General features: G+C 42.8%; 2 protein-coding genes across 2 annotated transcripts in view; both read right to left on the bottom strand.

Annotated features, from left to right (window-relative positions):
* Nucleotides 1–1,087, bottom strand: part of fkbp1ab (FKBP prolyl isomerase 1Ab) — a 9,704-nt gene extending 8,617 nt beyond the window's left edge. The window contains exons 1-2 of the mRNA XM_046057474.1: nt 928–1,087; nt 727–774 (exon numbers count right to left, since the gene is read on the bottom strand). Coding sequence (XP_045913430.1) covers nt 727–774; nt 928–964 — 85 coding nt within the window. The 5' untranslated portion in view covers nt 965–1,087. The remainder of the gene's footprint in view (nt 1–726; nt 775–927) is intronic.
* A 2,356-nt stretch (nt 1,088–3,443) lies between these two features.
* The window catches only part of nsfl1c (NSFL1 (p97) cofactor (p47)), a 16,255-nt gene continuing 3,044 nt past the window's right edge, over nt 3,444–16,654 (bottom strand). The window contains exons 5-9 of the mRNA XM_046056940.1: nt 14,207–14,302; nt 12,423–12,532; nt 10,867–11,004; nt 7,676–7,846; nt 3,444–4,667 (exon numbers count right to left, since the gene is read on the bottom strand). Of these exons, the coding sequence (XP_045912896.1) occupies nt 4,505–4,667; nt 7,676–7,846; nt 10,867–11,004; nt 12,423–12,532; nt 14,207–14,302 (678 nt within the window). The 3' untranslated portion in view covers nt 3,444–4,504. The remainder of the gene's footprint in view (nt 4,668–7,675; nt 7,847–10,866; nt 11,005–12,422; nt 12,533–14,206; nt 14,303–16,654) is intronic.

Genomic DNA, 16,654 nt, shown 5'->3' on the forward strand with positions numbered 1-16,654 from the left:
CCCCCCCCCCCCAAAAAAAAAAAACTCCAACAAAGACAGAAAAGCGCTGTAAATCAGACGGGATTTAAACCCCCGCTGTCTGGTCTGTCTGTCTGGGCCTCTGAGTGAACCCTACGGCGGAATCCGTCTGCGTCTCGTTTTTAATTAATTCTCCAGACAAGACAAATTACCACATTATCCACTGGTCTCGACGAGACTGTAACGGACCGCTCGCTCCAAAGTGGAGCGCGCATTATTTTACGCATGCAGTTATGAATCCATGCGCTGTCCCCGGGATATACCGCCACCGCTCCTGCTATGGACATGATCACACCCGAGTATCTCCAACACAAACGTGCCACCATGGAATGAAAATGTGGTGAAGGGGTTAAATATTCATGCAGCCCAGTCGGTCACTGACAGTGCCTGTTTCCCTACTGAGAAATAACTGCCTGGAAGGTTTGAGGGTAAAACATGTCTGCTGCACTCCACAGCATTTCGAAAAGTGCTTTAGAATCGCTATAATATTTTTCCTGTGAGGATACAGTTTTTGCTGTGATATTTACAGCATTAACATGCTTAGCTTTTCTTTCCTTTTTTTTTTTTTTTTTTTGCACGGGTGTAGTAACAGTTGCCCGCAGCCGTCACTCCACGGCCTTCCATGAGTACAAATAACCAACTGGAACAGCTAAATGTGCAGACTGTGTGCATGCATGCAGAGTAATAACTTTCTTATTTAAAACTCACCAACATAATGCACCACACACGTCTGTCCTTTTTTGGGGAAAGTCCTTCCTGTGGAGAAACCAAAGAGGCGCTGAATATAACGGGAATAACACGCAATTAAGGCGGTGTTTCTGCGGCTGTAGTAGATATATGCAAACAGATTAAGTGCAAATGTGCGCTTAGTAATTAACACAACGCGTTTCCTGTGTTCCGTCTCTTTACCGTCGCCCGGGGTTATAGTCTCGATTTCGACTCCCATTTCAGCGGTGTGTTCTGGAGCTGTATCCCTGCACCCGGTAACACTCTCCCGCAGTCTGTCTGTCTGCTCCTCCAGCGGATGTTCTCAGCTGTCTGTCTCTCTGAGCTCGCTGCAGGGAGACCAGCGTCAATTCCCTACATTATGCAACAACACTTCCGCCCACAACCTCCGAAATAAAACCAATTCCAGCGGGCAGCGCAGCCCCCCTGGCGGCCATAGTGGAGGTGCACGATAGGGTGGGGTAACCCATCAGACAGGCTGCTAATTGAACAATACTACAAACAAGTATCGTTTTGTTGTTGTGGTTGTTTGTGTCTTCTGTCAACAGATTAATATGAGGGGTAAGACTTTTGCTCTGGGGATATCAAATTTACTGTTAGGCTTACATTATAACTGAATTATATCTGTCCAATGCTTGCTTGATGAGAAGAAGTCATAAAACAAGTGTAGAACTGACTCTTGTTCAGTATTACAGAATGTTTCCTTAACATTACAAATTCCTGAGAATACCCTTATTGCAGGGGTAGTCTGTTTCATGCAAAATGTTCAAATGGATTTGTCTTGATTTATCGTTATCTTCTTTTAAATGCTTGTTTGTGCGTTTTGAATCCATTATTTTTATTCTTCCAACTGTTTATGTTTTGATAACTTTAGTGACACCTGGTTAACTCAGTTATTATACCTGTAGAAACGGCATTAATTACACACAAAAAAAGTGGATTTTACTGGAAAAGGATTTAAGTAAACCTTCAAATTGCCAAGATTACCATTTTCAGTCCAGTTACAGTAAACACACTGCAATGTCACCCTGTACAATCCCAGGATCCCGAAACTGAAGCAGCTCAATGGAATTCAGCAATCATTCATTTACAAGTGTGCTTTTTCTACTGTGGCATGTCTTCCAAAAGCCTTTCTCAGCCTACTTCAAAACTGGACATTGCAGGTGACCCGGCTTCTGAATCACTGGAGAGTTGTGTGCTTTTATTTTGAAGACAAGTTAAGCATGTTTTTTCTTGTATCTGTGACCAACTTGACATCTGGCAGGCAGTGTGTACAGTGTGATAGGCTACTGTGCCAGGGGTGTGTGTGATGAGCTTGTTTTATACTCAAGGTCTATTCCATTGAATAGAACACACTGGTTCAATGTCACATCTCATAAAATATCCCGAAAATACAAAAAAATTTGCCATCCTCCATATGAGAGCACAGATCAGAGTGCAATGGCTGCAGTTTACTTCAGGCCACTCTGGAGAGTACTGCAGTGAAAAAAAAAAACTAATGAGAAGAGAGTGAGTGAGGCGAGTCGCAGTGACAGAAGTCTAAAACAGTTCTGAGTCAAAGCATCCCACTGTCCCGGGATCCAGCTGACACTCAGGGGTAAATTCACAAAAAGGATTGTGCGCATTTTGCAGCGTTAAATCTGCACAAATAAGACAACCATGTAATTCTCAGGGCAACCGCAAATTGTGAAATGCACCCCAGACTTCGCTGACAGGCAAATAGCATCACTGTGCTCTTTGTATGCATTTTAATTAGGTCATTTCGGCCTAATCAGAATATCGCTGGTTCGATCCCGGCTTCCCCATCAGTGTGTGACTCCTTATTTGCTTAGTTTCTGTTTCTGATGTGCAGCTGGCATGGTGCCACCACTGGGTGAAATGTAAAGCCTTTGAGCGGTCTGAAGAAAGGCCTAAGTACAGTCCATGAACCCTCCCCCTCCATGAAGCATCATTGCAATAAAAAGTCAATTCAAAAATAGCCACAAATTATTTGCATGTACTGAAGTAGTAAAACTATAAGCATGTTCAGAGAGTTGGTGTTATCTGAAGCACATTTATAAGGTAATGAAAGTGGAATACAACATAAAATGCACTACTGTCAGAAGCGGAGGGGATGTTTACGCGCTGTACCAGTCCAGCAGAGAAAACAGCTCTCCAGACAAATACAGTCTATGGCCCAGTCGCATGAGGAGAGCGCACACTTACTGCATCCTATAATCACACTCACTCTGATAAAACACTCAATACAGAGTCATAAAACAAAAACAGGCAGACAAATGAAGGGCAGGGAGTCAGTTAATAGATAATCAGGCTGGTACTTTGTTATCTTTCAAATCAAACATTATACATTTTCCCCTCATAAAAGATACGAGGGGAAAATTTTGTGCTTGCAGCTGCATTTCTTACATTTGACATTTTTTTGAAAGTAGCTTAAGCATGTCACGTGATGTGTGACTACAGTCCACCAAGGAATCTGGTTCCACAGAAGAAAAAAAAAAAAAAAAAAAACAACATTTCTAACATGTGGCCACGGCCCAAAGTGATCCGATTAGTACAGTTCATGTACATTCACTGAATAATGAAAAAATTACCGACACTAAGATCTTTGGACAGAACTCCATTATCACACTTAGAAAACATTCAAAGAGTAGTGCTAGTGCTAAATATCCCCACCTATAATAAAAACATGAGACAATCAGTTCTTTATACATCAACCATAAAATGGATTTATTTTACCAGAGGTCCAAACATATTTCTGTGTTGCCCCAGGATGCATAGAAGATGTCAGTGTGTCATAGGAATTTCACTTCCACTACTACAAACCAGTGTTTACAATATCTTCTTTTGCTCAACCATTGGTTTGATAATAAAGCCAAGTGTAACTCTTTTTCATGTTACACATTATCAAAATGCCTCTGCCTGTCTAACTGGCACAATCTGTAAAGGGAAAAAGAAAGAGGAAAAAGGGCAGTTTAAAAAAATAATTCCATCTTCATTTGAACAAAAAGGGACAGGAGGTGTGGTCCTGGAGGTGAATAAAAGGAGCGTAAGGCTACTGGGTAGGTTGGTTTGGAGAGAATAAAACCCTCAGCGTTTTGTTACATCATTACACTTCTCTCTCCAAAAAGAATATGGGGAGAGAAACGGAAACATGTACAAAGCCATGCTATCAACATGTACTTTTACCTTAAGACTATATTCCTTATGTGGTTCTTGTTTGTGCTGTTGAGACAGAAACAAACTAGGAGTCTGCCTCTGCATGAAACCGGTGAGGCCCCAGCACCTGATAGTGAACATGGCTGAAGGGCCAGCTTAACAGAAGAGGAAAAGTGGGGTGAAAGTTAAAGATAAACGGAACCAGGTTTAGTTAACATCTGTGCAACCACACTGCGCTCCAGAAAGAGTTTTTGGGTTAAACCATCTACTGCTATCAGGTAAACATATCCCCATCAAAACCACGCTTTCCAACAGCTCTTAAATTAACTCCATTCTGGAAGATTTTTAGTTTCCCCCCTCATTACCGCCCGTCACAGACCGGGGGGGGGTAGGGTGTGTGTATGTGTATGTGTATGTGTGTGTGTGTGGGGGGGGTGTCTTGGTAGCAGAATGTTATGTTTCACTTTAGAAAAACAAAGATCAGAAATTAGAAGTCCATACATAAGTCTGTGTTTTCTCCTCCCTCAGAAGGGGCAGCAGGTTTCACAGGGCTGCAGTTACTCAGCCACACCAGCAGGGGGTTGCTCTTTCTCTCCCCCCCCCCTCACTTTAGCAGCTGGACGATGACAGCGTTGAGGAGATTGGCCTGCTGCAGCGTCTGGCTCTCGTCCGACAGCTCCTTGTTGGGGAAGGTGGTCATGAGAACAAACTCTCTGGGAGCCATGGCGGGCCGGGCCGCCACCACAAATTGGCGCAGGTCGGACACCCTGAGGGATACAACCATACATCATGACAGGAAATATGGTTTGTGTGACAGGATGAAATGTGGTCATCCACAGCTGGTATTGTTTTTCTTACACTTTTCAAAAGCAAACGCCAACCTTCTAACATAGCTACATACAGTAAATATGCTGAAACAGTTTATTATACGTTTGATAAATATTTCTTTTTTAACCCAGAGTGCTGATAAATATTTATATCAAACATAATAGGTTATTAGATTGCAATTTTCCTGGCTGATTCTTTAAAAATAAAAAAAATATAAAAAAAACAAAAAGTCCAACCTGCTGATTCTGATTTTGGTCGCTTCTAATTTTCTCTCTTTTTAAGACCTATAACTGACAGCATACTAGGGCTGGACCCAAATATTCGATTGTTGGGTACACATTTGATTTTCATTCATTTTGAGATTTGAATATTGAGGGGTTTTTTGACCTCCGCTCACAACAGTGAACATAACGCTCCAGTTCATGTTAAAGGGAAAACTAAATGAAGCCCTCAGCTGTGTGGGAGCACGCTAAACTGAGTAATGACAACTACAGTGTCACAATTATGGCATTTATTAACTTCCCTTAGCCTACGTTTTAAAAGTAATCAGTAAACTGTAGGCTATAAACAAACAAACATAACGAACACATTTAAATATTGTTAGGCCGATTGTAGATATTGTAGAAAGAGAACATTTAGAAGGCTTTAGTAAAAGTGAAAAGCGATTTCTGCAATGTGAACAACGTGTTGTTTTAGTTCCGCTACCGGAAAAAGCACTCATTTCGTCTGCTATCCCTGGACCCCCGCCCATCTGAAATATTCCCGTTTTTTGATCTGGACCTGCTCAGCCCAGCCTCTTGCCCTCTGGACTGGCTCCAGTTCCCCCCCGCTCTGCACACACTTTGTGTGTACAGTATAATATTGCCAAGACAGCTGTAACTGGATTAATTTCACACTGAAGAAAACTTTAAAAATGTAATCATTCTCAGGCAATTTCTGGATTTATCAGGAGAATCTTTTTTTCCCTATGATTTCTAAATGGATTTATGGACTTCAGATATGATAGCCTCAGTCACACTGAATCTTAAAATGCGTGCAGTGTATTGGACTGCAAACTGAGGCACATGGACACAAAAGGTTTTTAAGTCACTGTTCACGTGAGCCATGTGTCAGAGCCTCTGCTGCTGAAACTGCTGACCGGGTTGATAATTTTGCCAAATCACCCAAACTATAATAACGTCCTGTTGCTCTAGAACACCGACATACACCTGTCCCCTTCACGTCACACGTATCTGTGGATCTATTACGAATATACTTTATAAGGTCCGCCCCACACTGTAGCTGTATGCTCACTCATGGTAATTAAGGAAAGATTTCACAGATTTGAAACAAAAAAGACAACAACGAAAAACGTCTCGTTTCCCATTTACCATTAGTAGGGAATAGGGAAAACGAAAAACCAACAGTTTTTCATTTTGATATTACAAAAAAAAACAGAAAACAATCTCGAGTGTAAATTAGAGTGTATAAATCTTATTCCTCAATTTTCCATTGTTTTTTTTTCGTGACCTGTCCTTTCGTGCTGTAGCCTATATTGCGTGCATGACAGACTGTGTGGGCACGCACTTTCCTTCAACACAGAGTGGCCATATGAGGTATCCGATGTCCGGACCTCAGTAATTATGTAGGCTATCCATGTATGTATAATAATAAAAGGAATAATGGAAAGATTAAATTGGGAGAAACAATTTTCTGCCATTACATAGGCTAAATAAAATCATTCAAACATTTATAACACGGTCCACTTAAATGAACGGCATGCGGGCGCAGCTGATTATTAAGCCTCTGCCATCATTTCAGCTTGAAAAACAGTTCCACGCTCAGTATCCACACTTGGGGAAACACATGAAACCCTTGTGCCTGCAGTAACTGAGAGCACCGCTGTTTGCGGGCAGAGTTTTGGAAGATACATTTTGTGACTATCAGGGTGGGTGAAATAGGAAGTGTCTTCACGTTAAGAGAGACACTGTGCACATTTACGCACGAGATCCAGCAGAATAACTCAATGTTAAAATCTCCCGAACCGCAAACAGCTGCTGACGTCAAATTATTAGGCTGCAATATCAACCAGAGCATTCAGCACTAACCTGCTGTATTTTATGTTGTCGTTTAGTAACAATAGTGCCCATTATGCAGTCTGTAGCGTACATGTCCTACTGGCAGTGTTCCTCCCTGTCAATAAGGGATGCTGCAACACCCTCCGCACCCCCCTTCCTGCTTGTAATTAAGTAATAGGCTATTTTCCACTGTGTTTCCACCTTGCGATGGCCTGAATTACAACAACACGGTAAGAATGCACAGGTCAAATATGCGCTTTTTGTAGTCCATCTTCATAACATTAGATATGCAACTCCAAACTCCTGACTTCAGGGTTTGTGCCATAGGCCCACAACCGCTTACTTGGCTGCTTACCATAAATTCAACAATGCAAAATTGAGGAATAAGATTTATACACTCCTATTTGAATTTCCATCTATAAACACATTAAAATAGAAACACAGAAAATCAGATAATGAGATTTGTTTCGTTTTTTTTTTAATATCAAAACAAATAACGTTGTTTCCCGTTTCTGTTTACTAATGGTAATTGGGAAACAAGCAGTTTTTCCATTTTTGTTTTTTTCGTTTCAAAACGAAAATCCGTTGGCTGCAAAGTACACGGACCTTTGAGCAACACAAGCATAGTTTAAGTAAAGTGAAATCTTCATATTTAGTTAAATTTCTCTGCATTTGGAATCAAACTTAACATGTGTAGCACTTGAAGAAGGATCTATAATACATTTTGGGCCCAAAGACTGGGACCTACCGGTCAGACGTGGTTTTCAGTCTAAATATATGCAGGTCTGCTGTCTTAAATAGGCCGGTAAACACTTCCACAGAGCTGCAGAACTGTCTAATCTAGGTTAGTGCACATGACAACTTCAAATTTAAAAGTGCTAATCAATCACCTGTGAGTATGATTGAACCTCTGGACCAGCCGGCTGCCGTCGGCCAGTCGGATCTGAATGTTAGTGACAGGTTGGGAGGGGTCGAGGCTCACAGAGGCGCTGGCTTGGGCCTCGTTGGCAGCCTGGTCCTGCTGGGTTGTGGCTGGAGCTGAAACCAACTCTGGGGTGGCACTAGAGAGGGAAGAGGAGAATTTACTCTGACATGACACTATAATATGTTGGCTGAGGCAACATCTAAAAATCTGAATAGGGTAGTTTTACCCCATTACTTACATTCAAACATTTGATAGAACCGTTACTCTGGTTTTGTTGCATTTAAGGCGCTACTTTGGCTCCGATGTAGCTGCATCTCTCTCTCTCTCTGTAGTCTCGCTCATGTCCCTGATTTGTTACTTGTCATGAGTAAGAGCCTATCAACACTTGTGAGACGGTAGCTACTCCGGTGAGCTGTGAATAACGGAATAAAACATCACAATCATACGATACGTTTCTATCTTGACAAGCAGCCCAGTGTCCCAGTTACACCACTGAAAATTCCTGACGTCACTCTGCATCACGATGTACGTATTTATAACTTTCAACTGTGACAGCGGCTCAACTATCTGTTGCACCACTAGTGTTAATGTTTTTGCCTTCTCCCCTCAGTGTTAAGGCAGCCTCTCACTGCAGATTCAGGCTATGTCAAAGTAATAACTAATGCTATAGAAGTTTATCGCTGCAGAAATGCGACTGTATTCTCTGCAACAAAGTACTAAGTTTAAGTGTATAGTAAAAGTGCTGGAGCTCAGCTATATCATTTAGGTAGGTACGAAGATTTTTTGTCACAATATTATTATTTGGTTATGGAGTGAAATTGAGTTTTGTAACTCCCTTCTGCTACGTAGAAGACAATACACATTAATACAGAAGCAACTGTAAAAATGGTAAACAGAAATCAAATATAATCAGTGGAGCAGTGCAGAGCAATGAATTAGAGTGTAAGAGTCTGATAGCTTGGGGGGGAAAGCTGTTCTGTAGTCTGGTGATGTGGCAGCTGAAACTTCAATATCTCTTCCCAGAATGCAGCAGGGTGAACAGGCTGTGGCTGGGTGGGTCCTGTCCTTTAGTATCCTTTGGGCTCTTTGTAGGCACCTCACCTAACCGACATTCGGGAGATGGGTACCAATGATATTCTGCAGAGCCCTCCGGTCCTGGGCCGTGCACATCCCATGTTAGTGATGTTTCCAGTCAGGATGCTTTCTATTGCTTCTCTGTAAAAGCTGACGAGAACATGGCATGGGAATTTGGTCTTCTTCAGCTTCCTCTAGAAATACGGTGGTTTCTGAGCTTTCTTCACCAGCGTGGAGATGTGAGATGATGTTTATTCCCAGGAACCTGAAACTGTTCACCTGCTCCACCTCAGCACCACTGATGTAGACAGGAGTGTGTGTCTTTATCTTCTTCTTCCTAAAATCAACGATCAGCTCCTTAGTTTTGCAGACGCTGAGCAGCAGGTTGTTCTCTGAGCACCACTCTGCAAGATTATCAATTTCCTCCTGATATGAAGTCTCATCGTTGTTTGAAATCCGGCAGATGATGGTGGTGTCATCCACAAACTTCACAACAGAGTTCTCTTCATGTCGGGGATGCAGTCGTGGGTTTACAGCGTGAACAGGAGGGGGCTGAGAACACAGCCCTGGGGGGCTCCGGTGTTGAGCACTAGAGTGGAGGAGCTGAGTCCTCCAATCCGAACTGACTGGGGTGTGTTTGTGAGGAAGTTCAGTATCCAGGTGCAGAGTGTTGTATTTAAACGCAGAGTGCTGAGTTTGCTGATCAGTTTCATGGGGAGATTATGTTGAACACTGAGCTGAAATCCACAAACAGCATTCAATGTGCATATAAACAAGTGTCAGCTGCAGCTGTACAGGAATTATCAACAGGTCTGGAGCATTACTAACATTTGTGTTAATTTTTCTTATGTGCCAGAGTGCTTTAACTGTTACAGTAAGAATTATGGGTAATGAGCCACAGGTGAATGTTTATATTCTTTGTTTAATAAATCCTTGACTGAAAGTGAAAGGAGAGCACTGCTGCTTAGTTTGAGTTTTACAAATTGGACATCACGTTTGGATTCATTTCATACATTAAAAAACAAATCTAATAAAATCTGATCATAGAGCTGTGATTGTGAGTGTATATAGCACATTTGTATTTTAAAGGAGGCGGTATTATGCTTTATCCCCCTCTCCTTTTTTGTGCATCTATGGAGGTTTGCAAAGTGAAAAAGCCTAAAGTCCAGCCCAAAGGGAGTTCTCATCTCCCACAGAAAACTCTGCTCTAAACTGCTTGAAAACAGCTCATTTGTAGTCCAGCTGTTTCCCTTTCATTCACGTCACAGGGATGAAAGCTAAATGCACGTCATAACGCTCGCCAAGCGGCTAGTCTGACACGCCCTCAAAAACACCGGTGGCAAAACACTGAGCTCCAGCACACTGCTCCTCTCCCTTCCAAACACTAGCTACCCTCCAGGCAGTCAATGGACATAAAGTTGTGACTGTGATGTAGAGACAGAGCTCAGTTAAATTGTTATGGATGAAAGATACTTTTGTGACAGATTAATAACTCTTGCTGCAGTCTACGTTGCCAAGCTGGTCGGCAACATGTACAGTTGAAACAAAGCCGTGTTTACTGGCTTCTCACTGGCCTGCCCTTCTCTGCTGCTCCCAACAAAGATTATTTACAGACAAGACGCATCACCTCATAGCCCAAAACGAAGCGTTCAACACAGGGTGAAAAGAGGAGCTGCAGCAATGTGCAGTATGTATTTTGAAAATTAAACCATGCAAAACTGTTCTGGTACAACCCCTAAATAGGATTTTGAACCTAAAAATGAGCTTAATACCACCTCTAAGTGTTAAAATCCCCTGATATTACTTGAAAGTTAGAGACAACTCTATCCTTGAGATTCAACAGTGTCACATGACGAATGAGAAACCAGTCATTTATGTGGAATAAGCCCACGCAGAAAGTAAACATCCAGACTGAAGATGATTCATTGCCATGTAGAACAAGGAAAACTGGTTTACCAACCTTTATTTAGACCTTTGAATTGAATTTAGCCGTTGCTGTTTGTTCTGTAATATTTTGCTTAAGAGAAACAAAGCAGAAACCATACTAAATAAAACACAGACAAAACTGCTCTTCAATCTCACCTTCCTAACTTCTGTCCTTCACCTCCAAAAGCCTTGAAGGCCGTCCTCGGTTTGCTGAAGTCCTCATCCCTGTGGTCCTCCATGTCTAGATTGACCTGGCCTCCTCGAGACCGCTGCCTCAACTCCAGGGGAATCTCCCTGCAGGGTGACAATCAGGTGAACAGGGGGCTTGACCACAAGCCCTTTAAGCAGACAACAACAAAGCCTCAGAGTGAAAAAGGTGAATTACTGTAAAGCCTAGTTGACACTTCACGATTTGTATCCCGATTTGCCGCTTGGTGAGTGTCAGGCTGTGATCGGGAGTACTACTCAACGACGCATTAAAATGGCTCCCTGACACATCACTGCCACATCGCCAACGTCTGACAGATATCTAGCATGCCAAATTTCTGGAGAAGTTGGCCGACTCGACATCCAGCCAATGAGAGCAGGCAGCTACTTTTTCACCGCAAAACACTTTTTACTCACCTCCGGCTCTCTCTGTAGTTCAGACAGTCCCTGCTACCTGCGTGTGCTGATCTATTCTTTCACCCAGATTCTTTGTCTCTATAGATGTTTTCAATGGTAACAACATAAACAAACGGTAGTGCGCATGTGCATTATTGCTCTGGCCCAAACTTAACTTCCGGCAGACTTCTGCAAGCAATCCATAACAAGTAAATAACCTTAGCTGCCAGTCGAAGAAACATTACTTGGCCAAACTGAATTGTGATAAGGTCACACTACCAGACCTGCTGAACAAAAATTTGCTACAGACCTGTGAGATTTACCACAGTGTTTCCCACAGAATGACAGCGTAACTGTGGCGAGCGCAGTGGGGGGATGTGCAGCAGTGTTCATGACACTAACTATTCAATACACAGACTGGTCCGCTGTCAATGTGTTTGCGGGGGAGAGAGAGCGAGTGAGAGGAGGTGCTGAGCGAATATGCGCTGCGTGCAGCTCTGCAATCTAATACAAGTTTTCCCATCTTAAATAGTAAAAAAACAAACAAAAAAAATCAATATGTGGCGGTCAGTGCTGATAATGTAGTAGGCCGCCACAAAAAAAAATTTATGTATGGGAAACACTGTATTGGATATCACTCACCATAACCATATTAGCCAGTAAACACAAACCCAGTGATAAACAAACGGAAGTTGACTTCGGGCCAGGCGCGTCACCTTGGAATGAAAGAGTCTATAATTTCTAACTTAATAATAACAACAGCTGTTTCGCATGTAGGTCGCGTCATTTCCCGTTTCACATTTCTCGAGTGTTTTCTTGACACAACGTGGTTTGGAGACCAGCGTCGGGGGACACAACCGCCATCAGCTCGCCTAGTGTGTGACCCCCTGTTACCGATTAGTCAACGACTTCAAGACTCCCGTCACAACAGGGCAAGTTATGTAGTGTGAACAGAACGGCCATTGGCCGAAGCTGAAAGTCGTGTAGTCTGCACAAACCTTAAGTAGCTCACAGAATCCATCCACAGTATACATATTTACATATAAACATTAAGGACAGAGTGTCCTCATGGACCTATTGTGAATCTATATGTAACAGAATAATCTCACCCTCTTCTGATTGCCTCAAGGAAATTGGCATTGTTAGGATCGTTGTAGTTTCTGAGTTCACCGTTATCCAGACTGAAACCGGTCTTCCACAGCTTTAGCACCACGTTCACCTAACAGACACACACACACACACACACATTATTCATGTACTTAGAGGTCATTTGTTCAATGTGGATTGTCATCCCCTACAATTAGTGCAGGAAGAAATACTACTGAGACTTTCTTTTGAGTCTTTTTTATTGGTCTGTACTGGTACGTAGTGCTTTCACGAAATAGACACAGCCTTGCACTAGGCTTTTATACAGTATATTACTTAACAGCTAGCTATCAAAATCGAGGCATTACGAGCTTTAATGTGAGTATTGTAGTGACAAAGGTTCGCTTGCTTTAAGCAGAGTGGGTGGTCGCTGACTGAAAACAGTTTTTTCCCTGTTCCCAAAACTGGAGAAACACTTCATAGATTTTGGGGTTTAATCATGGCCATGAAGCTACACAGTAGCAGAGGTCAATAATCCAAATTCAACACTTAACAACAGTAACCACACCCCTAAATTCTGCTATCTCCCTTCCTCCTATCATATTTAAAAATTCAGATAAATACAGACTGGAAGATGAGTCCTTCTCCTCTCAGCATTCAGGCAGCCTCTCACTGCAGATTCAGGCCATGCCAAAGTAATAACTAATGCTTTTGGGGTTTTATTGTGGCCAGGAAGCTACACAATAGTAGAGAGCAATATACTAATAAATTCAACATTTACACTACATTCCTAAATTCTCCAAGCTCCCTTCCTCCTAGCATTTTTATAAGATGCCGCAGAGGACTGCACAGGATAACCACTGTAGCGCTCGTGTCTACGCGGGAGGTAAGAAGACACCGATTACCAACAGACTGGACACCACTCAGCATAGCAGGAACAGCCATATGGAGCTGATAGTCAGAGCTAAGCAGCCATGAGCTGCTGCTGTCAGACTCTCTGGAAACACAGAGGGTGCATCCCAAGTCTGTCAGTTGCATCCAGGTTTCCCCTCACTTGTGTCTTTTCCTTGCAAAACCATGCAAGGAGAGAAGAAATGAGGAAATGAGTTTTTAAAGAAAATGTTGTGTATCCTCGCTCATAGCTCCTCAGAGATAGCTCCTCTGTGCACAAATAAGACCTTTGGGACAGTCTGCAAGACGGCAGACCAGAACAACTTGCGGTTCGAGTGAGGAAACGATGAAAAGAAAGACTTGAGATGCACCTATAGAGCTTTGACAGTGACTAGAAGCACATTCATGGCCCTTTGTAAAGGTTTCTGTGTGGTAGCTGTGTGGTAGCTGTGTTGAGCTAGCAGCTCAGAGAGGCTGAGTCAGTACATAGTTGCAGCCCTGTTGTTTATCATGTTAATGTTACAGACTACAGTTAACCGGTGTTCTGATATTTATTCATAGCGGCAGGTGATATGAAATAAAGTTATCTCGGAGTCCCGGTTGGGTGATGGGAGTCCAAATTATTATTATTATTATTATTATTATTAATAAATTATTATTTATTTTTCCGCCAAACCTAAAATATACCTGTATTTGGCCCTTGACGGGTGGTAAACTTGCAGGAGAATGGAGTGCCAGATCTGTTGATATGGACTGCCTACTTTGAAGAAAGAGGTCATCGTCACATGATTGGTCAATATAGAACAACATTCTATGAGATCTATGAGGGTTCCTGACTGAAGAGCCACCTAGAGGGGTTGACACCGATAATGCTAGAAACAAAGCAAGAACTGGACCCATCAGGATCTGTACTCACATCCTGCTGGCTGTTGGTGGCACGCCTCTCTCCAGCCACATAGGCGGACTCCTCCTCGGGAGCTGCGCCTAACCTGTAGCCTCCACCGAGGAAGGCCTAAGGGATGAGGAGACATTAAAAACAAAATTATAGACAACAGAATTGCCAAGAGGAAGAAGAATCACAAATATAAAAAGAAACTATTCAGGCAAGACCAAATTAAAGTACACACACAATACAGAAAAGTCTGATATGGACAAAATATTTAACAACACAGTGAGGGCGGTATGTCGGTACATGAGGGATACCTATATAATTTCAAAAGATATATGAAATCAGACAATACCGTTTATACCAATATAGTTTGATGTTGAGTTAATTAATGTTTCCGTAAAGTCCTGCCAGTGTTTGCTCCCCTCTGCCCCTCACCACGCAGCCCCGCCCCTCCCCCTGCGTCTGCACGCAGGCGTCCACTCACAAAGTCTCTAACAACATGGAGGGAGACACAGTGCTGGTCAACACTGCTGACCTGGCTTGTAAAAAGAATAACACGGTTCATTCAGTGTTTCCCCACACATACACTTTACTTCGGCGTGCCGCTCAGGTTAAGGGACACACTGTGGCATTTATCAGAGAAACACAGTGATTACGTTACAAGTCGCTACACTGTGGATATTTTACAAGTCGCAGAGCAGGTAAAACGACAGTGAACACACCAGTCAGATGTTATTTTTTAGCGGCCTCATTGGTTTTGTTTTGATAGGCTACGTCGTCAATACACCTCCTCAACATGCAGCTCAGCTGCTGCGGTGAACGGAATCACCGGAGGAAAAGTCCAGAAGACGAGTTCTGTTTCTTTTTTGATGACTTTATCCAGCCCAGCCTACTACTGATGGAGAAAGTCACTGAACATACAGGGAGGGAGAGACGGCAAAGCCCCTTTTCCACTGCACAAGCTCGCCTCACCTTTTTTTGGTTTTCCATTGTGTAAAAGTTGTACTTGTACCTGCTACCAGGGACGTTTTTTCAAATCACCTCCGTCTTCTCTGTCTTTACAATCTGAGTAATGTTGAAACGTTTTAACTTAAATCAAGAGACAGCTGTGTGTGGGTCACTGGTGTGTGTGTCGCATTGAACATTACGTCGCGGCAGTTGTGTGTGGCGTCGCAATGACGACCAGCTACATTGAGGGGTACCATCTCTGGGTACTACCTGCAATGGAAAACAGAGGACGGCCGAGTCGAGTCGAGGCGAGGTGAGTTGATAGTATTGGTAATGGCCTGTTTGCAGCAGAGGTATGTTAGGTCTATGAGTGTGAGGAGAATGGAAAGAGGCGAACTCAAGATGGAGAATGAAGGATTATTAAAACGGTGACATAAGAAACAAGCTAAGTTTCTAAAAATAGTAAAAACACTACCACTAAAACCGCCCCCCACTCCCCAGCCCGCTTAGCAGAAAATACAGATAAATTCTGCACAACAGTACCGGGATATGACTTTTTTGGCCATATCACCCAGCCCTAACAGTGACATTTACTTTACCTTGGCTTTGCTGGGCTCTCCAGGTCCTCTTCCACCCCGGTCCAGAGGCACAGCTCCATGTTCCCTGGCCCCCTTGAACAAATCCTCCACCACTTCATTGGGGCTCTTCTTCTTGGGAGGCCCAACGATCTGCTGCCCACTGCGCTCTGATCCCCCCGCAAAAAACCTGGAATGGTGTGAATAAAGATGTAAGGAAGTCTTCCACAATGAAAGTAAAAGAATAGACACAAAAAGAGGAACCAGCTAGGGTGCCTATAAACCGTGTGATAGCAACAAGCTAAAAACAAAATAACAGAAACTGTGCATGGCACACTGTGCAAGATGGGTCTAATAAAGCCTTGAGTTTATGATATAAATTTTGAGGTGTGGTGCAATGAATATCTAGTGACTCACTACAATGTAATTAAAAAGATGCAAGAAGAGACATTTCATCAACTTGCATCATCTCACATGTTTTGAAAATGAGATAAAACAATAAACAAGCATCGGCCACAGTGCTGACATTTTATATGCATCAAAAAACATGAAATTTAATTTATGTACAACATCATAATTGACTCTAGATAACATAATCACTGTTCTTTAGTTCAGCTTGCTTACTGACTGTAATTTAAAATGCACTAAAAGGACATTAGCAATCCCACACAGTCCCTTGACAACCAGTCTGCTGCACTGCCCCAGCAACGGAATCTGTTGATGCTGCAGAAAAGCATGAATGACAAGCTCACAGTGAATGAGGTGAGACCAAAAATAGTTTGGTGCATTCTGGAATCACCCTGCTAGGTGTGACTTTTCACCATCCAAACACTGTGAGCATGTACAGCTCCGGCAGACAGCCATGACTACAGCCTTGAACTGTCACAACCATTTAGGAGGATGAGAAAGACCTCCAAAGGCCACTGTTACAACACACAATCAAGTGGGTGGT

The sequence above is a fragment of the Micropterus dolomieu genome, linkage group LG08, assembly GCF_021292245.1.
Source record: "Micropterus dolomieu isolate WLL.071019.BEF.003 ecotype Adirondacks linkage group LG08, ASM2129224v1, whole genome shotgun sequence".
In the NCBI taxonomy this organism is placed as follows: domain Eukaryota; kingdom Metazoa; phylum Chordata; class Actinopteri; order Centrarchiformes; family Centrarchidae; genus Micropterus; species Micropterus dolomieu.